The sequence below is a fragment of the Poromitra crassiceps genome (genome assembly GCF_964638095.1).
Source record: "Poromitra crassiceps genome assembly, chromosome: 14".
Taxonomy (NCBI): Eukaryota; Metazoa; Chordata; class Actinopteri; order Beryciformes; family Melamphaidae; genus Poromitra; species Poromitra crassiceps.
Window position 1 is genome coordinate 25,633,444 of NC_139633.1, and position 12,864 is coordinate 25,646,307.

General features: G+C 42.2%; 1 protein-coding gene across 1 annotated transcript in view; it reads right to left on the reverse strand.

Moving 5' to 3' along the window:
* Positions 1-12,864, reverse strand: part of LOC310789095 (ryanodine receptor 2-like) — a gene marked incomplete at both ends in the record, with an annotated part of 94,003 nt that overhangs the window by 15,420 nt on the left and 65,719 nt on the right. Inside the window, 16 exons of the mRNA XM_083650691.1 lie at positions 1,731-1,773; positions 2,246-2,376; positions 2,630-2,848; positions 5,239-5,325; positions 5,560-5,704; positions 6,489-6,553; positions 7,266-8,581; positions 8,703-8,784; positions 9,117-9,221; positions 9,448-9,576; positions 10,397-10,485; positions 11,186-11,266; positions 11,557-11,630; positions 11,938-12,014; positions 12,437-12,516; positions 12,660-12,759. Of these exons, the coding sequence (XP_083506817.1) occupies positions 1,731-1,773; positions 2,246-2,376; positions 2,630-2,848; positions 5,239-5,325; positions 5,560-5,704; positions 6,489-6,553; positions 7,266-8,581; positions 8,703-8,784; positions 9,117-9,221; positions 9,448-9,576; positions 10,397-10,485; positions 11,186-11,266; positions 11,557-11,630; positions 11,938-12,014; positions 12,437-12,516; positions 12,660-12,759 (2,823 nt within the window). The remainder of the gene's footprint in view (positions 1-1,730; positions 1,774-2,245; positions 2,377-2,629; positions 2,849-5,238; positions 5,326-5,559; positions 5,705-6,488; positions 6,554-7,265; positions 8,582-8,702; positions 8,785-9,116; positions 9,222-9,447; positions 9,577-10,396; positions 10,486-11,185; positions 11,267-11,556; positions 11,631-11,937; positions 12,015-12,436; positions 12,517-12,659; positions 12,760-12,864) is intronic.

The window sequence follows — 12,864 nt, forward strand, 5'->3', positions numbered from 1 at the left end:
TACAGTGCTATCTCAAACATTGTGAAAGGAGCTGACTGACTGAGTGACTTCTTCTGCACCATATTTGCCATAATGAGATAGTGGCCTAGGTGGACTGGCCATCTGGAGTATTGGGAGTGTTCCCAATAGTGTCAGTTAAGCTGACAACATGCAGCAGCAGAATGTTGGGACTTATTCTAAATGTTATGTTGCCTTCAATTGCTGTGGGAAATATCTAATTACAAGCTGAATGCACATGAAGAAAGCGGACGAGGTGGTAAGTATGACAGGATTATGATTTTCTATGATATCCAAGTTGTCGAGATACATTATGGAGGAGAAGAGCATGGAAGCCGTGTGATCAACTGATGGTAATTACAATGACTTACTTACTTACTACTTAATTAAATGTTTTGGCCAATCTCTTTCTACAGTAGGTATTGTCCAGACATGTTGAGAAGTTGCTTAACGCTTCATTCACACAGACAACCTACGCCTTGCCTTGCCTCAACCCACGCCTACGCCGAGCTGGGCGTGAACCTGTTACACGCTTTTGCGATCACACCGCACGCCTTTTGCACGCCGAACCTGGAGCCGAGTCACAAGCGCCTCTCCTCTCTCCCGACTGTATTTTTTCACGTGTTGTCCAGAATTGTCATGGGTAGCCTCTACTCTAGGTAAAATAAATCGGATATATTTAATGTTCTATTGATGCTGGATATGTATAACCAGGTCTGACTATAGTCGGACATTTTAGAGAGGTGATCTTGCAAGAATATGTGCTGGCACAACAACATTGTCCATCTTGCTTCTTCGGTCGCTATTCTCTCTCATGAAGATTTGTTTGCCGACAGGGAGAAAGCCCCACGTGATAGCCACCCGTCAATCTCTCTCTCGCTCTCTCTCTGCTCAATACTGTTGTAGAAACTCCATTTTATTTTGAAATTCAGTTGACTTTGCCAGTTCCCACGGATATTGTCGCGTTTTTCTTTCATGGCTTGACAGAAAAGCCTGCCTGCACGCGCCTTGTCGGCGTGAAAATAGAACTCTCGCCTATTCGATAAAATCGGCAAGGCACAGGCAAGGCGTGGGTACACGCAGGGTTCACGCTCAGGCGCCCGGTGTACACAGCCTCATTGACTAAAACGGACGCCTATTTAAAAGCGTGGGTAAAGGCAAGGCATAGGCAAGGCTTGGGTCGCCGGTGTGAAACCAGCCTTAGGTGGGGAGTGCTGCCATGTCTGCAGGCGTGTAACAGCCTGCAGTTTTTATTAATTGATTCTCCTGGTTGAATGGGTAAGATAATTAGGGTATTACTAGGTTACTAGATTACTAGGGAATCAGGGTGTTTGCGTTTTTTTTTTTTTTTTTTTTTACCACAGTACCGCATACGTTTTCTTCATTTATTTGAAAATTCCACACATCACTTAAGTTACTAAAATTAAAAATTACGCAGAAAAGTTTCAGTAAAAACAGGAATATTCCCTCCCTATATAACACAACTTATGTAGTAAGTGGTTTCAAAGGCAGGAGATCAAAGTGTTTCATAGTCTCTGGGGACACTGGAAATGTTTTTGAAATTGATAGGGGATAATCGAATTATTAAATGGTTCATTAAGTTCCATTTATTTTCTTAATAGAGCGTCACTGAGTAAAATGCACACATTATTTAGATTCACCCATACATGCATTTAGAATACAGAATATTGTAGCTGTAAGGTATTGAAGCTACAGGCCTGTGGAGATCTTACCTTCCTCTTCACAAATTTATCCCAGTAATTACTGGGAAATGATCTGAAAAGAGAAACAAATACTGTCACAAAATATGATGACGTGGCCAAAATAGAAATGTAAAATTGTATAGAAAACTGGGACAGTTCCTCTGGTCAATAAATATACTCCACTGTTTAAGTTATAATATAATTAAATTAAGGTGCTAATACGCACGGTTTGAGAGGAATACAGGGATTATGATACCTCAAGGAAAAACGTTGGATAACACATGGTTGTTGTGTTTTTGTTTCAATTAAATAATTGTATAGAAAACTGGGACAGTTCCTCTGGTCAATAAATATACTCCACTGTTTAAGTTATAATATAATTAAATTAAGGTGCTAATACGCACGGTTTGAGAGGAATACAGGGATTATGATACCTCAAGGAAAAACGTTGGATAACACATGGTTGTTGTGTTTTTGTTTCAATTAAATAAAATGCTATTATCAATATGGCATCAATACAGTTTATTATGTGACAATAACCGTACGATGTATTGATGACCAGTCGGTCCCATTGCCCTTTGATGTCCTCCTCGGGGGGCTGCACTGTCACATACAGCCCGTCAAACTCCAGCCTCCGGGCCACTTCCTTCTCACGTTTGAATATCACCAATGGTAGCTGCCAATCAAAAACACTGGAATAAACACTTCTCTCTCTGCACAGATAGGTAAGTTGGCAAAACTCACATTTCTCCCTTAAAATCTTTTAAATTAAATTTAGCTGGATGGGTGAAAATTCATCTTTGTCTGCAAAGTCCTCAAATCTGGCCTGAAGGTTTGATACGATACTGTAAGTATATGATGGATTTGAAATGGATTTGAGAAAGGAAGATGGGCTTATTCTAAATCCAGGCATGCTTGAGCTGGTATACCTTGAGGCAGTAGTAGCCGATGATGCAGCAGAAAGAGATGAGTGTGTGTGCTACAGAGAGGAAGCAGAGAGAGGGCTCCATGTAGCCGCTGCTCTCCTCAAGGACAAAGCAAACGTCGCCTTGAGCGTCGTCCTCCACAGCAGAGTGCTGCTCTCCACTGAGGACTGATGTGACCACTGCCTCCTCTTCTTCATCTGGTGCAGCAGGCACGGACGATACCTGGGAGTGACACACCAAAGATTAACAATACATCTGAGCCTGCGTGTGAGTGGTATTGCTTTCACACAGAAATGGTGTTGCAATACCCTAAGTGTGTGTGTGTGTGTGTGTGCGTGTGCACGCACACACACACACACACACACACAAACACACACACACACACACACACACACACACACACACACACACAATATTTTGAAAACTGAAAACTTTGGCTTGTGTTTGACTTGAATAAATATAGTTCGACCTCTTGAAATTGGTGAGATTGTGTCAGACAACAAGCTTCCAGTATATAGATCAAATATATTGTAACGGCACAGGCGAGGCTGGTTTCAAACCCGAGGTCTCCAACTTACAAGCCCAACACGTTAACCATCCGACCAAAGGGACAATCCCTTTGGCCAACGACCAACGTGCTCCCTTTATCCACCCAGACCCAGGATCGCTACACTATTCATACGAGTGCCACATCTTGCCATGCAGAAGGATTGGCTTTTAGAGTTGGCTGCCCCACAGATTGCTATCAAAAGTCCCGTCCTTCAAAAGTTGCTTTAAACCACATACCTACATGACAAGCTGCATTTGTTCTGCAGACGGGAAGGCAGAAGAGTCAGAAGAGAGCAGTGGTGTAATGTAACTACCGTAAGTATAAATACTTAAGTACTGTACTTAAGTATTTTTTCTGAGTATCTGTACTTTACTTGAGTATTTATATTTCTGTCAACTTTCACTTTTACTCCACTACATTTCCCAAATAAAATGGATACTTTTACTCCACTACATTTCCCCCAAGCATCTTAGTTACAAAGTAAAATCAGAAGAAATTGCGTAGCCTGCAAGCAATCAGGTTTGGCAAATCAGTGCTCCTAGTTTGCAAGTTACGTTAATCACGATCCACACGCCATTCCATTTGGTGGCTGTAATGCAACATAACGTTGTTTGCCAGCGGCTATAAAAGTCAAGAAGAAGAAATAGACTTCCACTCAAGCCCAGGCATGTCTTTTGCTTGATTTGTTTGCAACATTTACTTGTACTTTTTACTTTCAATACTTAAGTACATTTAATATCAGAAAATTACTTTTGATACTTAACTCATTGAGTGCCAGCCACTTTTGGAGAACGGACGCTCCCAGTGCCAGAGTTTCAGAGCTTTTTTCAGTGATTTCTCGAGGCCCACAGAATATTGTGTGATATTACTATGTAAACACCGAACATACAAAAAGAACGATGAGACTCTCTTCTATCATCAGCAAAAACAGGTTTATTGATATAATTTTCCGTTCTTTAGTTATCAGCCGGAGAAGATAGCTTGATTTAACCAAAAACAGCCGTTTTTTTCTAGAAGCTGAGATAATGAGCCTTTTGTGAAATTAAACATTTCAAGCACATCACTGACTCTGAAGCTAATTTTCTGATGTAGTCACACCTCAAAAATAATTTCCTTCAATAAAACAGTGAAGGCCAGGGAATTTTGTTTGGCAGAATAATATTTTTTAGCTGCAACCAGCAGCGCTGGCCCCTGCGTGCGCTGCTGGTTGCAGCTTCTTGCTGGTCTTGATTTGCTGCTGGTGGGCATCGGATATTCTGGCTTGCGTTTGCCAATCCTGTTCTGCTGTCTGGGTCTGTCTGGGTCAGTGTTGTGTGCTGCTCTGCGTGCCCCACCCCCCCCCCCCCTCAACTGCAAACCCCTCCTCCAGTCCGTGGGAGTGTCTCTGGTGGCTTTCTACTGCGTTTGCTGTGCACAGTGAAGGGTGCGCTACATCCAGCTTTTTTACAGCGTTCCGCGTGTGTTTGTCACCGGCTCCCATGCTTCCAGTTGAGAATAATAACAACTCCACGGCTGATCATGCGGATGGGCTGTCGCAGCGGACACGGAGGAGCTCAATTGTGGGAGCAGATTGGCTGCTGCAGGCACAGCTAACGTTATGCTTCATGCATATCGATGCATACGGATGCGATGCGATTTCCGTTTCCCCAACGACTTATTCCCTGTTTTTGCCTCAACTTTCTCTAATCTGGAGAGCACTGTCGCCACCTAATGTCTGTAAAATAGGTTATACACATCCAATAGCTACAATATTTGTACAGGAGATAAAGGAGGCTTTGATCCACGTCCCACCGTCAAAAAACGTATTTGACGTCGATCGACGTCCTTGGCACTCTACGTCACTATTTACTTTGACGTCGATCGACGTCCTTGGCACTCAATGAGTTAAGTACAGAAAATATCAAGTAGGCTACTTTAAGACTTTTACTCAAATAATATTCTAATGAGTGACTTTGACTTTTACCAAAGTCTTTTTCTGGGAATATATCTTTACTTTTACTTAAGTATGGTTTTCGAGTACTTTATACACCACTGGAAGACAGTCATGAAACATATCTCTCACCTTGTAGAACAGGAGAATGAAGTTGATTGCGAAGGCAACAAACAGAGCCAGCATGCGCATGTTGTAGAAATTCCTTGCAAAGTAATTCTGACAAAGAAAGGAAGAAAGCAATTTCACAGGTGGTTAGTTATGACGTTGTTTGCCTGTGTATGTAGACCATGTGCCTGTATGTGAATGTGTAAGTGGATGTGAGTCTGCATGTAGCCTACATCCGTGTTGTGTGTGTGTGTGCGTGTGTGTGTGTGTGTGTGTGTGTGTGTGTGTGTGTGTGTGTGTGTGCATGTGTGGATATCTGTGTGCTTGTGTGTTTGTGTGCTTTACCAGCAGCCTCTTCTGCTGAGTGTGTATCGTCTCCCAGAGGGCAGAGTCTGGGGTCTCTGTCTCCTCGGGCTTATTGGAGCATCTTTTGGCTCTCCCTTTCACTTTGGCTTCCTCCTTCGTAAACATCTTGTCAGAGTCCTTTCCTCTGCAAACAGTCCAAACACAAACAGACGGATGACTGCACAGCTTTGTTCTGACAATAACAGAGAGAAATGAGAACAGAAAAAAAATCACAAGACAAGTACTTTTTTTAAGAGTTTCATATTACTCTGGTGATTGTGTTTCATTTGACTGATTGTTGATTGTATCACTGGTTGTTCTAATTGTCTTATTTGTGATTGAGGACCACAATGGAAATAAGCCTTCGGGCTTTCTTGGGTGTGTGAATCCTCAACATTTTTTTTTATCTTATTCGCCTTATGTAGCCTCTCCCACTTGACCCAGTTGTGTTATGACTTCCTGTTCAAAACACCACACCTGTTTTACCTGGTCACTAGTAACCTGACGCTGCCAGATGGATGTAAGTTCACATTTTGTTTCACAACCTTGTAGTGTCACAGGAAGTGTAAACACAATAGGAAGTAACTGGCTGACCCTGTGTTGGAACATAAGGTGAATATGGGGACTGATATGGTGTCCAGCCATTCATGTATGTTTTAAAAGTTGTGTCTAATAAAAACTAACTAATGTGACTTAAAAACTGTAAGGTATCTTCTCACATGATCTCAGATGCTTTTGATCACATTTTGGTAGCACAAAATTCTGTCTGATGCTTATTTCTTTTGACACCTAAAACATGACTCATATAATATGGCTATTGATGACAGTGATGTCTTAGGGTGTGCTGAGGCAGACTGACTGTAAGTCAAATAATCCTGCCTCATGCGTTTACTGTAAGAGGTACGTAACAAGAGTACAGACCCACTTACTTTGCTTTCTCTGATTCAGGTAATGTCTCATTTTCCTCTGTTTTCTCCTCTTTGGTGGTCTGGCCCTAAAAGCATTGTAAAATGCATTAGGTAATCAAACGTCAATACAGTATCAAAACAGTACAATGTTTGGAAATGATGATAGCGTAAAAAGAAAACATTGAACCAAAAAGTACACATGGGTAAAATGAACAGTTTATGCTTCTCCTAAGAAACAAGTTAACATGTCGCCCCCAACAAACGATGGAAAGTTATAGTCAGGCAATTAGTAGTAGTAGTAAATCATCTAAATATGTTACCTCATGTTTCTTGAATGGGTCAGAGGAGGTTTTCGTTGGTGTCTGATATATTGTGCAAACAATTATGTATATTGTATGCCCCCTTAGGCCAATCAGTGCAATTTTATATATTTTATTACGTAATTTATTACGTATATTTTATGCCCCCTTAGAGTCTAAATTGCACTGATTGGTCTAAGGCTTAGACAAATCAGTGCAATTTTGAAACTGGTGCAACATAGAAATAAGATGAATCATTCCACAAAATGTAGGCAAAATGCTATCAGTAGTGTCCATGATATTGTGCGTGATGTACAGACCCCAACCCCCCTATTCAAAATCCAATCAGTGATGTCCAAGATAATGTGCTGACAGACAGAGGGACATCCAGAGTCCCTGCCCTGATTTCAATGGGGAAGGAGGGGACCCAACCATTACAGATTTGACAAACCCACATGAAGCCAACCATCACATATACAAAGAGACAATAAATCCATACCATGGGCTGATGTTTCTCAGAGAGATCTGTGCTGGCGATGTGTCCAGTGGCTGCGTTGAACAGGTCCGTCAGACTGGCTGTGAGGTTGTGCGTTAAGAGTCGGCATTGACCTCCTTCCCTCCTCAGTCTGAGGCCAAATATGTCTGACAGGACGTCCACCTGAGGAGATGACACAGCCGCCACCTGACCCAACTCCCTCAGCTCCCTCAATTTCCTCTGGGAAGAGAAGCCGCCGGTGTTCTTCTTCAACCGGTCCACACTACACTGCACCTCCATAACCTCATCGAGTGTTGGCTCGAGGATACCACCGAGCAAGTCTGACACCGTCATCTTCCTGGCTCCCTCTATGAGCCCACCATTGACGAAGGCTACGTACAGCACGTAGATGATGCCATGGACTAAAGCACAAATGCAGTGGACCACAGCCATGAAAATAAATCGGAGGAAGGAAACAGCTGACAGAAGACTATCCTTCACAGTCATTTTCATCAGCTTCTTCAGGTTTTTGACAGAAAATAGCGAGATCAGTAATAAAAACCAATATGAGAAGGAAAGCAATCCTTTGTCGGAGGTGTTCTGGCCTCTTTCTTCGCCTGTACTTGTCTCTTCCTTATCTTCTGCCCCTTTTCCAGCACACCTGTGTCCAGTGTCTGAGCCAGATATCTGGGCTGCCAGCTGCATCTCAAAGATGGTGTCCTCACAGAAGTTGACAAACATCTCCATCTTCTCCTTCTCCCCGCCCTCGTTGACCACGTCAAATATGAACTGCCTCTTGGATTCTTTGACCTGTGGCTTCTCCCACTGTGTGCGGCTGGACTCGCTGATCTCAAAGTAAACACGCTCAATGCGCTTTCCACTGCCCAGAATCTCGATGCATCCCAGATAGGGCTGGAAGTAAGTCAGGACACACTCTGCCAGTTTCAAGAAGGTCCCCAGTCGTGAGTCATGAGGCATGTGTTCAGACAGATTGGTGAGCAAGACAGCGACGCTGAAGCCAATGTCTTTGGCCGGCTCGTGGAAGCGGTCCACAAAGCCCTTGTAATCCAGGATCTCACCATCGTTTGTCTCAGCGCAGGACAGGAGGAAGTTAGTCTCGGCTTGGGGGAAGCGCTTGCAGTTCTCCATGGCTCTCTGGAAGTCCTTCCTGGAGATGCAGCCCCGACCATCAGGGTCGTACTCTTTGAAGGTCTCGGAGGAGGTGAGGTCTTTAAGTTTGAGGAACATGTCGAAAAACTTGAGGATCATCTCCACATTGCATGATGATTCTACCAGCATGTCCACCATCTGCTTTCCAATGGTTCCATTAACCACATTACCTAGAGTAAAGAGAGAAATCAAGTTTAGCTTCAATAATGATAACCTGTAACCCATTCACTATCATAAATTATACAACAGATACAGATACAATAATAAGATGCAATTATGTGGAAATCCTACCCTCCAACATAGACAGTAGCATCACAACCATGTCTTTTTGCAAATCCATCAACTCTTTCAGAAGCTCAATTTGCCCTGAGTCCTGTGAATGAGAAAATCAAATCAATGTGTTCCAGCTCATGTTAATCACAAACCCTGTTATACATTTCATATTTTAAACATGACACCCTTACATTACCAAGAGCAATTTACAACAAGTGTAACAGTAGATTAACAATAAATGTACTGTACAGTATGTATCGCCAACAATGCAAGCAGCCAAAATAAGGTGTGCAGGAAATCCATTACAGCAGCACCCGAATATTTATGTTTGAGCAAAATGAGGACCAATGGGGACAAATAAAGTTCTTGAATCTTGTATGAGAAAGAAAATATGCAAATCAAATGAAAAGTAAGTGGAACAATGTACAATACCTGAGAGAGCTTCATTTGCATGTGCGCAATGACATGGAGGAATCCCACTATGGCGTCCCACAGACGACTGTGGGCTAGACTCTGCTGGTTCCCAGTACACGGGCCCTGGATCAGAATCAGAATCAGAATCAGAAAAACGTCATTGATCCCGGATGGGAAATTGCACATACTAGTAATCTAAGCTGCATCACTTTAACAATTACACCAACTACAGTAGTAGAAATAGTCAACATTCATGGGGAAACAGTTGCATGGATTGCCATGGTGGTAGTGCCTAGGTCCAGAGGTCATGGAAACACACAACACATTGACATATTGGAAATGGACTGACCTGTATGTACTCAGTGAGTGTGTTGAAGACCTGCTTGGCCACACTAATGGCCTTGGAGAAGTTGTGCTGGCCCTGCACATCGATCACATCCTTCCCCGAGTAGTACCAGTAGAAGTCACTGATTGATTCCTACAGTATAGCAGAGAAAAGAAATGTGTATTTACGGTTCATGAGCTTTACACATTTTGTAACAAAGAAAATATGACTGATGAATAAAAGACTGACTATAATGTTATAATGCCTGTATGATCTACTGCAGGGATGGGCAACTTTGATGATAGAGAGGGCCACAAAAAAAAATCTTTGCTACCAGAGGGCCAGATTGTGACCGTGCACTTCCACCAGTATAGCCTACTGTAACACCATCACTCCCAAATATAGCTACTAATTTGATGAAAAGGACTGGTAATCCAAGTTTATTATACCAACATTTATATTTTTCATATTCAAATTGAGTAATTCTCAACCGCAAGTTGAGTATCACTGCTGTAGGTCTTACAGTTTCATACCCTATAAGTATATTCACTCTAGAATTAAGAATGAGCCCACTAGAGCTAGAGTAATATCGGCCGCAGTTGCCAGTAGACATTTTCGGGGACAGCTCCATCCGGGGACAGGTCACCAAAAACGGGGACTGTCCCTGAAAATCAGGGACGTCTGGTCACTTTACCCAGGGACCACCCTGAGTGGGGTCGGGGGCCGCCAGTTGCCCACCCCTGATCTACTGTTATAACCTGTAACGAAATTGTGTCCAAACTAATCATATTTGAGATTTGATCTTGAATCTGAAGACTGACAAACCTTTTTCACACTGTAGTACTTAAATTGTTTGTACTGATGTGTCCATTACTGCCATTTTACTATGCCCGGAAATAATTAGGAAGACACTTTTGATTTAATTACTATCGTTTCGTTTCGTTTAATTAGTCCAGCTGTGTCCAGCAGTTACCTGTACTCTTAGTAAGTAGTCCACAGTGGATATGATGATGTTGACAGTCGTGTTGTTTCCCGTTTGTGTCCTCAAGTAATTCTGGAATTCTAATAAGCATGCGGGATGGAAAGTAAAAAGAGAATCATATTTTTCTCATCCTATTTGCACAATGTAATTGGATAATGAAAGTCAACCAGAGCAAAGACAAAAATGTCATGTTGTGCAGCAATTATGAAATGAAAGTGCTACACTGTCATTACCAGCATTTTAATGTGACATTGAAGTGGAAATCGCTACATAAATTTTTGGGGGATCATTATCATGTATCATTGAATACCCTCAACAAATGCATGTGTATATGATCCTTTCTTTCCTTTTTGATGTATGGACAGGTATTTGATTTATAGAATCATATACATACATATATATATATATATACGTATCTATATCTATATCTATATCTATATCTATATCTATATATATATATATATATATATATATATATATATATATATATATATATATATATATATTGTTCGTAACAGGAAAAGCCTTATAAGGATAAAATGAGTCGCATAGGATGTACCCAGCAGGAATAACTGAATACGGGCGAATACACCCAGACGATTACAGAGTCCTCATCATGTGACTCGCGAGCGGATCTCGTATTACTAGGCCGATGCTCCTTCGGTTGGTGCAGCCTACTTGACAATATATATATACATACACACACACACACACACACACACACACACACACACACACACATATATTTGTGAAAGTGTTTAAATGCAGAGGGCAAGCAACCTGAGTTGTGTCCTTCACAGAGCAGCTGTAGAAAACGGAAGAGGTCACAGGTTAGCTCCTGGTCGGGCATCACCTTCTCCCCTGGGAGGAAGAGGGAAGTGTGAGGAATGGAGAAAGAGGCAAGGTGCTGTAAGAGAGCACAGAATATTAGAGAGAGTGAACAAAGGGAGAATGCAGAAAGGGTCAAGAGAAACAGAAAGACAAAAACTGGATAATATACAGAACTGAGAAAGTCAGAGGGGAAACAAAATAATTTAGAGTATGTTTATTCATTCAATCGAGGCCAAGAGTCACATACAGTACCGCTGACTCAACTGATGGGACCTGGCCTTCGTCAAAATTGACTTTTCATTTCAATATCAATACAATACCTGAGCTCTTTTCCAGGGCCATTCCCAACGCTTCTGCTTTGTTCTGCCTTTCAAATGCGTTCAGATCCAGCACGCTGGGCAGCAGGACACCATGAGGCCAGCGCACACGTGCACACGCACACACACACACACACACACACACACACACACACACACACACACACACACACACACACACACACACACACACACACACACACACATAATGATAGAGACACACACACAGATAAGCACTGAACTGTTTTTGATTTTTGTGTGTCATGTATTCTTATCAGTCACAATCAGTCAATTAAGCCTGCCAGCCTCTGTCAAATGTGATGGCAGCATCGACGTAAAAGAATGGATGGAAATGGGAAAGATTATTTTCTTATGTCGGCTCACCTGCAGGACTGCATGAGTCCAGCCATGCTCTGAAAGAAGCCAACATCTCGCTTCTCTCTCAGATAATCCAGCATTTTCTGTCACAAAAAAAGGAATAATAGCAATAATAAAAAAACATCAAAGACAAAGCGAGACAGAAGCATAAGTGGTTTGATATATATTGCTAGATCACTTCTGTGTCGAAGCGACACCACTCGTAAAAATAAAAGGATTCAGAAATGATAGCTTGAGAATGGGGAACACTCCCCTTAAATTGACTGAATGCTATTGCATCATCTGATTTATTTGTGATGATCTTTTTGTCCTCCGATATGAAAATCTACAGCCTCTATGCCAATAGAATCCAATAACTAATAGCCTGGAAAAGCCACTGTTTGGTGCCACTGTGCTGGTCAATGTCTGAGACTTCAGTGGCCTTACCTTAGATTTTGGAGGGTCGAAGAAATAACATTTGAGAACCACAATATCACTTTTACAGGGACACATTTGCTGGCCGTACCTGTTGGACAGTGGCATTCCCTCCATTGAGAATGGCAATACCCAGCTTCAAAGTAGAGGCCACCATGGAGCCCATGTCCCCTGTTGGGATGAGAAATCAGATGACCAAAAAGAAGGTACAGCATACTGGAGTACTGACTCAAAAGATGATATGCCCTGAATGCCACACATCACGATGCACATTTTCAGGAATGCACAGGAACTCAACTCTGTGGCCGACCTACCTTTGCTGGCGCTGATGTTCTGCAGGACCATCTCAGCAGCCCCACGCTGATGCAGCCTGTCCTGCTGGTACAGCAACTTCTGTTTCTCCATCTCCTTCTCCTGAGCACACAATATGGGTCAATCCATTATGTCAGCGAATGACTTAAGTAATTAGTTTATCACTTGTCAATATTTCAACTTATCAATCAAGTCGATCACCCTTGA